This window comes from Anolis sagrei, chromosome 2 (assembly GCF_037176765.1).
Source record: "Anolis sagrei isolate rAnoSag1 chromosome 2, rAnoSag1.mat, whole genome shotgun sequence".
In the NCBI taxonomy this organism is placed as follows: domain Eukaryota; kingdom Metazoa; phylum Chordata; class Lepidosauria; order Squamata; family Dactyloidae; genus Anolis; species Anolis sagrei.
In genome coordinates, this window is record NC_090022.1 from 190,914,106 (window position 1) to 190,926,272 (window position 12,167).

The 12,167-nt window shown below is 42.3% G+C and overlaps 1 protein-coding gene across 3 annotated transcripts; it reads right to left on the bottom strand.

Annotated features, from left to right (window-relative positions):
• Positions 1–6,270: 6,270 nt before the first annotated feature.
• On the bottom strand, positions 6,271–11,879 carry LOC132767658 (leucine-rich repeat-containing protein 3-like). Of its 3 annotated transcripts, XM_060762843.2 has the most exons (3): positions 11,682–11,747; positions 11,128–11,172; positions 6,271–8,260 (listed from the first exon to the last, which is right to left on the bottom strand). In XM_060762843.2, the coding sequence occupies exon 3, from the start codon at positions 8,238–8,240 to the stop codon at positions 7,479–7,481; it is 762 nt and encodes a 253-aa protein (XP_060618826.2). In that variant the 5' UTR covers positions 8,241–8,260; positions 11,128–11,172; positions 11,682–11,747; the 3' UTR covers positions 6,271–7,478. The 3 variants fall into 3 exon arrangements, with proteins under 3 accessions (XP_060618826.2, XP_060618825.2, XP_060618827.2); XM_060762842.2 differs by lacking the exon at positions 11,128–11,172 and having other exon boundaries at positions 11,682–11,879; XM_060762844.2 differs by lacking the exon at positions 11,128–11,172 and having other exon boundaries at positions 6,271–8,255; positions 11,682–11,759.
• Positions 11,880–12,167: the final 288 nt, after the last annotated feature.

Consider the following 12,167-nt stretch of genomic DNA (forward strand, 5'->3'; position numbering starts at 1 on the left):
GGGTGTTGGTGAGATTGTCTGCCTCTTGTACCCAAGTACTGGCTTGAGATGATCTGCACCTGAGGCTGGGTGAATAAGGTATTTTAGGCCAGCCCACCTCTATTTCCCACTCTGCAGTTGAAGCACCTACCCCCATATATTCTTGTATTTCTCTAAAAAGGATGTCTAAATGGATAAGTGGATGTCTATAGACAACATGAGGAATTGGAATGGTCCAGTGCTTTGCTCATGGGAGACCACCATTTGGATCCCCATCAGCCAGGGAAACCTGCTGGGTCATATTCTCAAGTTCAAAGGAAGGGAAAGACAAATCTGAACAAATATTTACAAGAAATTATTGAGGAAGGATCACCATAGGTCCAACTTGAAGGTAGAGCAGCAGCATACACAACAGGACAGTCTCCATCTGAGATGAGGATCATGCCATGGCTTCCACATGGTGTTTGGTGACAAGTAACCCTAAGCAAAGGAAGATAGATGCTTTTGAACTGTGGTGTTGGAGGAAAGTGCTGAGAGTGCCTTGGACAGCGAGAAGATCCAACCAGTCCATACTTCAAGAAATAAAGCCTGACTGCTCATTGGAGGGAAGGATATTAGAGGCAAAGATGAAGTACTTTGGCCACATCATGAGAAGACAGGAAAGCTTACAGAAGACAATGATGCTGGGGAAAATGGAAGGAAAGAGGGAGATGGGCCAACCAAGGGCAAGATGGATGGATGGTATCCTTGAAGTGACTGGATTGACCTTGAAGGAGCTGGGGGTGGAGACAACCAACAGGGAGCTCTGGCGTGGACTGGCCCACGAAGTCACGAGTCGGAAACGACTGAACGAATTAACAACAAACAACCCTAAGCAGCACAGAAAATGACAGCAGTCTTTGCTAAGGGCTCATGTAGTACTCCTTATGCCTCCTGTTGCCTTATACATTATTAGAATGTAATTACAGAAACGTGTCCTCTCCGGCACAGACATAGTGCTTACAGAGAAAGAGTTTTAAGAGGAAAAGGCAGCAGATAACCTCTGCCTTGCAGACAAGAAGCAAAGACTTTGAATTCTTATCTTATAAATACTCTGTTAAGTGACTTCAAAGACCTGAGCAGTAGAATTTCTGCTTGGGAATAAGCAGAAATGATGAAATCTGAGGCCCGAAATTGAACAGTCTTCTGTGAAAGATCGCTAAAAGCATATTTGGAAGGAAAGGGCACATTCCATTACTGGATTTAATACATTTTATTTTTGGATATTTGCTTTCTGTCTTTCCAAAGACACATGAAGGACCTAATTACATTTTAGGAGCTATTTCTATAAAAAAGGCAGCATCTAAAATATCCAGTGATGAAAATGACCCCTCCTTCTAGCACAGCACAGCACCTTGCACTGCTTTCAGAAGATTTTTGTTTCTTGTGTTGGGAGCGACTTGAGAAACTGCAAGTCACTTCTGGTGTGAGACAGTTGGCAGTCTGCAAGGACGTTGCCCATGGGACGCCCAGATGTTTGATGTTTTACCATACTTGTGGGAGGCTTCTCTCATGTCCCTGCATGGGGAGCTGGAGCTGACAGAGGAAGCTCGACCCACTCTCTCTAGATTCAAACCACTGACCTGTCGGTCAACAGTCCTGCCAGCACAAGGGTTTCACCCACTACGCCACTGGTGGCTTTCAGAAGATAAATTAGATCTATCTTTATTGAGCCGGACATGGACTATTGAGTGTAATTTGGTTTGATCTGAAGGAAGTGAGTTGCATGGAGAAGAACTGGTTCGCAATTGGATGGCTATCTTACCAGGCCCTCTCCAGTGCCTTCAGCAGGAATGAGATCTGTAGGCATTAACCAGAGATGATAATGATGTGTGATGCCCAGCAAACCAGGTCAGATAGTTTTTAAGTTGGCAACTGCAGCTATACCTGTTAACAGATTTGTTCAATTCTCAACTTTCATGGACTATGCCCTGTGAAATGCATCTATAAGCAGATGAAACAATTAGAATGAATCACCACATTAATGCATATATATGGATAAATACATCATAATTGTGTTCAAATAATTCACTTTCCACAATTGGCTACTGTCAATAGCAATGGTTCCCAACCTTTGGTCCTCCAGGTATTTTGGACTTCAGCTCCAATGATTCCTAACAGCTAGTAAGCTGGCTGAGGTTTCTGGGAGTTGAAGTCCAAAACACCTGGAGGACCAGAGGTTGGGAACCAAATCATAGATGCCACCTCAAGGGCTCCAAATTAAAGGCAATGGTTATGGTATGTATATCAATTATCCCAGAAGGGCCCTGGTACATTAGCCTGCAAATGCATTTGATCTGTTTGCTTTGAGAGTTTAGCAAATATATACCCCTGGAAAGTCTAAACGCTAGGCATAGGCATCCTCCTAACCACTACTTCCACATAGCAAAGCTATTGTGACCAACATATTGATGTCATCCATGCAATACATTTCCAACCATATTCATCCTTTGCATGTCCTGTAGGTGTAAGATCAATCTTATTTTGGGTTGCTTGTTCTGCTTCAAGAGATCCAACTCTTGCCTCTGCCAAACTGGTTCCTATCCTGCAATGTTGGACTACGCCTTCCATCACCCCATCTGAAGGTTAGCAACGATGAGAGTTGTAGTCTAACAGAATATGGACGCCATGGGCTACACATCCTAGATCTAGCCTAAGACATTTGAACGGAAATAATGTGTAAATAAGAGAAACCTGTTTGGAAATACATTGTGTATGTGTGTGAGTTTGCCTTTGAGTCACATGTAGACTTATGATGACCCCCATGAATTTCACAGGATTTTGTTAACTAAGGAATACCCAGAAGCGTTTTTGCTAGTTCCTTCTGAAATACAAGATGAGCATCCCAGATCTAGAATTTGGAAATGTTTAAACAGTCAAAACTGTCCACATGGGTGGCTGAGATAGGGATACAGCAATAAGAAAAAGGCAGTATTTGTTATGAATGGAAGCTAGGGCCCTTTCATGTCAGTTATAATGCTATGATTTAACTTGAGTAGTCATATCCTATCTTGGGATTTGCCGTTTGACGGGGCACTAGAGCTCCCTGATTGTGGAGTCTCAAGGCTCTTTCCATAACTTTAGATTTTTAGTATTGTAGCCGAAGTAACTGAAGTGGATCTGTAGCACTATAAAGGGCAGTAGGTTTTTGCCACTATGTGATGCAAGGTTGGTGTCCCACCCAGTGCTGGGCAGGACCAGAACTAAATTGGTTGGGGACACCCTATTCTTCCTCCCCTTTTCTCTTTCTTTCTGTTGCTTCTTCTATCTCTTTTTCTCTTTTACCTCCTCTCTGCCTCCTAGAATGCTTGGGGAGTGAGAGCATTTTTTATTCCTGCATAGCAGGGGTTGGATTGGATGGCCTTCGTGGTTTCTTTCAGTTCTATGTATGTATGAGTCTGCCAAACATCTGAATGGAGGGCTTGCAGTGGACATCCAAAATTAGATTGAGGCTCTTCGGTTGCAGGGAGTGGTGCAAAGGGAAGAGAAGGAGGCAGTCAAAGGAAAGTGGCTGTAGTTGCGCAGATGGGGTGGGAGCATCTCTGCAGGAAAATAAAGGATTAAAAGAGAGGGATTTATGATTGTTTTCCCTGCTAATCCCTTAGCATTAAGCTATAATAACATCTCTGCCTAAATCCCTGGCAAATGGGAAGGGATAAATTGGAGGCCTCCCAGTCAACTGGGTCTAACTATGCAGCCTGCCGTTGTGAAAAACAGATGATGGTAGTGATGATGACAACTGGGAAGTATATGTGCACCTATGTAGTTTTTAAGGAATTCTTTTGGGCTTCATGATGATTGACTAAGGTTGACTCCTCTTTCAGTGAGTTACTGGGTAGCTATGGAGGAATTGGTGCAAGCCTTCCCACAACCCAATTATAGCACTACGATTCCAGTTTAACTTCCATGTTCTATCCTATGGAATGATTGAATGGGCACTCAAAGGCATTTTCAGTCGGTCCTTCACATTTGTGAATTTTACTTTTATGGATTTGATTATTCACAGCTTTTATTAATATGTTCTCTCTAGAAATGTCTAGGCCAGGCATGGGCAAATTTCAGCTCTCCAAGTGTTTTAGACTTCAACTCCCAGAAATCCCAACCAGTTTACTGCCTGTTAGGAATTGTGGGAGTTGAAATTCAAAACACCTCGAAGGCTGAAGTTTTGCCCATGCCTGGTCTAGGTTCTCCAGTGAGATACTATGATCATTTTCTGCCAGAGTTTGACATAGAGTCATTCTAGAGGACCTAGACATGCCTAGAAAAGTGGCCTCGCAGGTAAAAGTAACAGTTATTTTTTATAATTCGCAGATATTTTTTACACTTTTGCAGGGATCCTATGCCCCAAACTCCAGAAAAAGTGGAGTGTCTCCTGTACAATCCTCAACCAAGAAACATTTCTCGTACCCATGAATAAATTGCATCTCCACCCCACCCCATCATTCTTAGGGACACAGTTATGGCAGATTAAGTGGAAGTAAAGGTAAATGTAAAGGTTTCCCCTTGATATTAAATCTAGTTGTGTCCGACTCTGGGGTATGGTGCACATCTTCATTTCTAAGCCAAAGAGCTGCCGTTGTCCATAGATGCCTCCAAGGTCATGTGGCCAGCATGACTGCATGGTGTGTCATTACCTTCCTGCTGGAGTGGTACCCATTAATCTACTCACATTTGCATGTTTTTGAACTGCTAGGTTGGCAAAAGGTGGGGTTAACAGCAGGAGCTAACCCCATTCCCCAGATTCAAACCATTGACCTTTTGGTCAGCAAGTGGAATTATATGTGAAATTATAGCAGCATAATTCTGTAGTGTGAATGGCCCCAGAGAGTGACTGGAATCCTATTGGTTAGTCCCAGTTACAGTAAACTATAAAATCAATAAAATTGTTGAATGGGGAGTCAATCTCATTGACTCAATGGCTCTTTTCTAGTCAGGAGTAGCAATAGGATTGAGGCCAGAGTCACCCAATCAAGGGATATGGATAGAACTAAAAGAGCTGTTGTTGTTCTTCTGTTTTTGTCTCTCTTGGCACAACTAAATAGCATGGAACACTTTCCGAGAAGGGGGGGGGGGTGGTATTCAGAGGAGAGCCATAGCAAATCTCTCCTGAAGAAATTTGCTAAGAAAACCTTATGAGAGTTTCACTTCAGGGTCGCCATAGGTTGGAAATGACTTGAAGGCCCATAACATGAATCCTAGGGCTGGGCGGTTTCGTTCGTTAATTTCGTAATTCGTTATTAATTCGTTATTTTTTTATATAATGAAGCGATATTGAACCATTCAGGAGCAACTAAAAATCAAAACGAATTTTTCAATTCGTTTCGTAATTGTTTCGTAATTGTTTCGAAATCGTTTCGAAATCGTTTCGTTATTATTTCCGCATGTCTGGTGCAAGTTTTATAGTTGTTGTTTGTTTTATCAGTGAAAAAAAATATAATTATCACACCAACAGTCAACAACAGAGGGAGAGGGAAGCTTCAGAAGTTCCCCCTGTCCCATTTGGAGGCTTTTTTAGCGTATTGCGCGGTCGCGTCCGCCATTAACGAATCGATTCGTAATTGTTTTGTTATTGTTTCGTAATTTCCGAAATTTTGTAAATTTCGAACTTTTTAAAAGAAAATTTTCGGAATTCTTTTAAAAATCGAAACGCAAAAACCCCCTAAAAACGAATCGAGTTTAGAAACAAATTTTTCCGTGGTTGCCCAGCCCTAATGAATCCCTATTTCTGAGCCATATCTCCCTGGAATGTGAAACAGTGGCTGCGAGGAGGCTATTCTGCAGCCCTTGAGGAAAGGAAAAGGAAGACTTAACCAAGAGGGAAAGCTTCAGGGAAAATTTGGGATCAGCAAGAAAGATGTTTAGCCACTTACTGTGGGTTTATCTCCATGGTAAGTCCAAGCAGTAGTAGATTGCGATTGCTGTCATCACCAAAACTACCCTCATATTTTAGAAAATAGACTATGTAGCGTGCAGGGCTCCATTTATAGGATTGCAACTCCCATCATCCTTAACCAGCAATGGCCAATAGTGGGAAGCATTCCCTGTTGCAGTCCAAGAATATCTGGAAAGCCAAGTAATTCCCACTTGGAGGTGCATAAAGATCATGAATCACTGTGATCACCTACAGTTGATCTTTAGCTTGGAGTCCAAATTCCCAGATTTCATGTTTGCCAGCATGGGATTTTAAGATGACTTCTTTGTGGAAGGAACCAGGAAAGATTATTATTGAGTCTGTCAGCAAGTAGATCAGGGTGGAAGGCAACAAAATACTTGGTTTATTTTGCAAAATTCCAGACAATAAACAATAGGCAAAAGTAGAAAATTGACAAATTAAGTGTTTAATCACTGGTCCCAGCCCAGGCTACCTCAACATGTTGTTCATAAAATACCTTGAAATTTCAGTAGTGAGAAAAGGTTAGTCTAACTTACTTTTATTAGATAAACTACTCTTGTCATTGTTTGTTGTTTTACTTTTTTCCCTCTTGCTCTAATTTATGTTAAACTGTTTATATATTTCTAGATAATACGAGGCTTGTACCTAAGTTGAACCTTCTCAATACAGCTGAAGGAAAAATTAAATTAAATGATGAAATGTCTATAGCTGAGGACTGGCATTTGGCAGCATTTCTTAATCTGGTGCCCCTCTCAATGCTATGACTCCCATCATCTGCAGTCAGCCTAGCCAGTAGTTGGTTGTGATGATAAGGAGGTTATATTGGGCTAAACCATGAAGAGATTGGCCTGTGGAGGTCGATGGATTCCAGGTCAATAGAATAATTAATCTGTCCTGGGGTTTAACATGAACTTTAAAGTAGCAATCTAAGGTGCTGAGGCCCATTCCAGAATACATTCAACACTTTGAAGAGCACATTTGAACTTCAGACTAAAACCTTGAGTAGATTAATTGTCCCATGGAGCACTGGAGCCTGGGGTTAATATAGTAAGACTTGGCTCTGGACTAGGAATGCTGGGAATTGTTGTTCTGTGCTGTGTTTATTATCCCCACAGTATATTCAAGCAATAATAGGCAGCGATTATTATCACCACCAAGGACGCCCCCATATTTTACAAAATGGAGACCAGGAGTGGGCATCATGCAGCTCTCCAGATGTTGGGACTGCAACACCCAACATCTTTAGCCAGCAATGATCAATAGCGAGGAGCATTGGGAGTGGCAGTCCAACAACATGATGGAGAGCTGCATGATTTCTACTCCTGAAGGGCCACGTGATTCCACTCCAAGCTGCACAAAATTCTTAAGTTTACATGGGTCTTGAGACAGTTGCTGAGATCATCTGTGGATGATCTTTGTCATGGAGGGCAGAATCTGCCCTAAAAATTTTGTTTCCAAAACAATTAAAAACATGTTTATGATGTTTTGAAACGGTTTATATGTATCATGCAATTCACACCTCAAATGTGAATTTGTTTTGTAACTTCACCTTAGACAACTCCAGTCCTCATAGGATGGTACTGAGAGTGTCGTCTTCCTCCTCCTCCTCATCCTCAGGGCTTGACTGCTTGCTAGGCAGGGGCAGGGACTTCAGATACTCCAAGTGACGGCGTGACTCTGCTTGGTTACGTCGGACATAGTAGATGACGTAAGAGATCACTACAGTGAACCAACAGAACATAGTCAGCAGCATAGCCAAGTCGGTGTTCCTCTGCTGGCTCAGGCAGAAGTTGACACCCGAGTTGAGCAGATGGGCCAGGGCCTGGCCTGTGTACTCCTCCCAAGTGGCAGTGGCACACACAATGTCCTCCACTGTTTCAGGGTCCAAGGGAAGAGACCTCATCAGTTCCTGCAAGGGGCAGTCACAGTGCCAAGGGTTGTCATAAAGCTCCAGTCGAACCCATGTCAGCATGATGAAGGGAGTCACCTCCATCCTCTGCAACTGGTTGCCCGATAGGTCCAGCAGCCTGAGTCCCCCACTTAGACCCCGAAAGGCTGCTGGAGCAATGGTCTGGATGAGATTGTCTGCGAGGTGAAGTTCACGGAGCTGTTTCAGGCCATGGAAGGCTCCATTTGGTATATGGGTGATCCAGTTTGAGTTGAGATAAAGAACACGTGTGTCGCGAGGGACATCAAGGGGGATCATCACCAGGTCCTTTTGGTTACACCACACCACGCCACTCTCTGGCGGACAGTCGCAGCTTTCGGGGCATGGAAGAGTGCCTTGAAAGGCAAGAATCAGGAGCAGGAGGATGGGCAAAGCTGGCATCTCTGCATAGTTCTTCTCTTCTGTTGGGAAAGTCAGAAGAAAGGGTGAGAGCCTCATCCAAGAGCAAAAAATCAAGTGCAAACTGTGGAGGCAAATGAATGGGAGAAAAGTCCTTTGAGCACAGGGGCAGGGAATTCATGGTGTTTTGCCCTACAACTTCCATCATGCTTTACCATTGGCCTAATTTGGATAAGTCTTCTGGAATTTGAAGTCCATACTGTTTGGAAAGCCAATGCTTCTCTATTTCTATCTTAGCATTTGGGCCAGATTTTGCAGGAATTGATTCAATAATATTTCTCTTTAAAAATTCAGTATGGCTTCATCTAACCCAGTGGTTCTCAACCTGTGGGTCCCCAGGTGTTTTGGCCTTACATCTCCCATAAATCCTAAGAGCTGATAAATTGGCTGAGATTTCTGGGAGTTGTAAGCCAAAACACCTGGGGACCCACAGGTTGAGAACCACTGATCTAACCTTCTATAAGGCAGCGCTAATAGGGCATCTCAGTTCAGTTTACAGGCTGCCTCTGGACTGTGAAAATGAGAAACGGTACTTCAAAAATGATAATCTAGTCATTACAATATCAGCCTCGATAATCTAGCCGTTATAACAGTGGTCACATGTACAGTTGTTCTACTCTTCCTTCTGTCCTAACTCTTTCCTCTATCTTACTTACATGCTGAACATCAGGATGTAGCTTTTATAATCATCTGTGTTTTGTTTTTGTTTTTTTGGTTGGTCTCCAAATTTTAGATCCTGCTTTATGTCATGATCAGAGGCACATGTCCATGTGTTTACAGGAATTATCAGATCATGTGGCCTTCCAGATGTTGCAAAATATTAAATATCATCTCTGTCTCCAACTTTCTCTCTCTGTGCCTCCTCTCCCAAGTTTACTTATTTTAATTGACGTGTCTGTTCCAAAGACACTTACTTAATTCCACTAAGGTTTATTTCTGGGTAAGGAGAAGAGAGTTGCAAAAGAAATGTCTTTTTCTTATTTGCATCTACCATCCTATATGTTTTAACAGCATTGTTTTAGCAGAGCTATCCCCTGCTAGGTTACCCATTTTCAATTCGTTGTTTATACCCTTAGGATTTAGCAGTGTATGAAAAGGGTGAGTGTATATTTGACATTATAGTTGACATATTGTTGTTTTAAGAAATCACCATAAAACCAGGGCCTCCAACTCAAACAAGAGCCCTATAAAAACTGGGCAGGAGGGGAAAAGCTGAGGGAAAAGTCTAATGAGGTATATCATACACAAGTCTTACAAAGCAGAACACAATGATAAAGTCAATGTGACTCAGAAGTCTACACTGTACAAGAATAATATTACAATGTGTAATCCCTGCCTTGCACACTACACACCCAGTCTCATTAAGAAACAGAATGTTTATACATGGAAGATTACCTATTACTTGAATTTAATTTTTTCCCTTTCTATCCTCCCAGACATTCCCAGGGTAAAGGAAAATGCAGTTTACAAACGTCTGCAAGAACAAGTACTAGTATCCAACTTATTCACTTTATCCTGGCACTAATACTCCCATATAGTGTACGCAGTCTCTGCTCTTATAATTTCCGTGGCAGCTTCATATTCATGCCTGCTTCTCATCCTTTTTATGACCAAGTGTCATGCTGCTTTCTAAAGTACAAGTTGCTATTTTAAGACCCTCCAAAATGTTTAGGCCATTTCCACCTACCCATCACCCTGGTCCGTTAGCCCAAAAATGTCCCCCAAACCCTTGACAGCTGAGATATTGTTTAAGTTTCAGAATTAGAACTGGAGGCACACCTCAGTCTCACACCCCAAAACTGTACTCTGAGTGTAGATAGGTAAGAAATATTCATGCTTGGAGTCATTCCCCACTTGTGCTTCTGCATCAGTCTCTGTTCTAAATGAGGCCCTTCCACACAGTTGAATAAAATCCTACATTATCTGCTTTGAACTGGAATATATGACAGTGTGGACTCAGATAATCCAGTTCAAAGCAGATATTGTGGAATTTTCTGCCTTGATATTCTGGGTTATATGGCTGTGTGGAAGGGCCCTGAGACTCTATAGAAAGCAAATAATTTGACTACATGGTGGTATAAAATATGGACATACAGAGTATTTGACTCACTGGAAAATACAATAATTTTCAGTAAAATGGAAAATAGTGTAGGGAAAGAGGAAGACCACATTACAGGGAGACAGAAAAACTGTTGGTAACAAGGTGCCATTCACAGGGTCACCATAGTCAAAATCAATCTAATGGCAATTAATAACAACAAATAGAAAAGTAAAACAATAACAGGGATAGGTTGCATGCTATCATCACTTGCTCATACTGCTCTTCTGCACAATTCATTACGAGAGGCAAGAACCCAATTATCATTTGCTTCTGACTAGTCCAAATTGTGCCTGGGTTAGACTGAGAACTATTAATGGACTTCTAGATGATTCTTGTGGCTTTCACATTAGAGTCATCCAATTTGTCTTTTCATACCATGGGAAAAATCCAACCTGCTTCTGATTGTTGTGCATTTAGTAACAGCAGTAATAATGCAGGCAGCCTAAAATAAAGGCCAGTTAGAGTGATTTACTGTGGGAAAGAACTATGAGTCACTTTGGTAGGTCTAATACTCAAAACAAGTTATTTGGCTCAGAACACGCTAACTGTGAAGCATCTGGTTCCAGCTGGTGAATTTTGGGATTCAAGCAAGAAACAGAATGTAGATTCAGCAAGCCTAAATTAATCTAGATTAACTCTAAGTAACGTCTGTCTGGTACTTAGTATTGCTTGGTTGCATCTTTCCAGAAAGGGGTTGACTAGGAACACTACCAAAACATTCAGAACAGAGTATTAGTTTGCAGTCAGTTTCAGGACCAGACAACTTACCTGCTTGAAGTTGCAGTTAGGGTTCCTGAGTTTTCAGCTGGGGTTCTGGTTATAAAATGCACAACAATCAGATTGGATTTTCCCCATGAAAGCCACAAGAAAGTACAAGTCTCTGTCTCATCTCATTCCATCTCTCTCCCCTTCCTTTGCCCTGATAATTTTGTTAACACGAACTTGTGAACTCCAAACAGGAGTTTCTGCTAAATGGTGACAGAGGAATGAAGGACCCTCCAGATATTCCCAATCTTGAAGGAAATTTGAGGTGTGATGATGATGATGATGATAATCCCTCTCCATAGAGGATGCCTATGGGATGGAAAACAAACTCAAACAACATGTGGAGGACCACATGGTCTCACCTTCCTCTTCCCCTCCACTGAATTGCTATGCTATCAAATCTCTGGCTAGATAAAAGAACATGCTCAGGAAAGTATTGTCTGCTCAATGTTTGCAGCAATTCAATGCACCAGAATTCAGCCAACAAACATACAAAGAACTATCAAGCTACAATCAATCCCCACGAACCCAAGTTTCTTCTTTTGCTCCAAACACACCTGTATGAACAGTGCTCTCCTGGGTCAATATTCCTGGTTGCAGAAAGCAAAGCAGCTCAAGGGACTGTTGCTGCAGCTTTGATCTGGTTTCCTTCATACAGTGCCAGCCTGTTTCTATCCTCCCATCTAGTGTCTCTCTTATTCTAGTCTCTGCTATTCATCAGAGAGTGAGCAGGACGGGGACACACACACACACACACACACACAGCTGGCTGGCTGGTGGGAGGGAGGGAGGGAGGGAAGGACTGCCCCACTCGGCAGCTGGAGGAGTGGCAGAAGGAAAATGAGAGAGGACAGCAGTGTGCATTTATTTGTGTGCATCATAGGTTGTGGAACTTCAAAAGGGACATTGAGCCAAACAATGCAACAAACTGCTTTAGAGAGCTGCTACTCAGAAAAGAGCTATTGTTTAGGTGTTTGTGTGTGTGCAGCACCTGGAGACTTCAGCATGCAAAGCCTGGTCTTCTCTTTTTTTAAGAGGAAGCC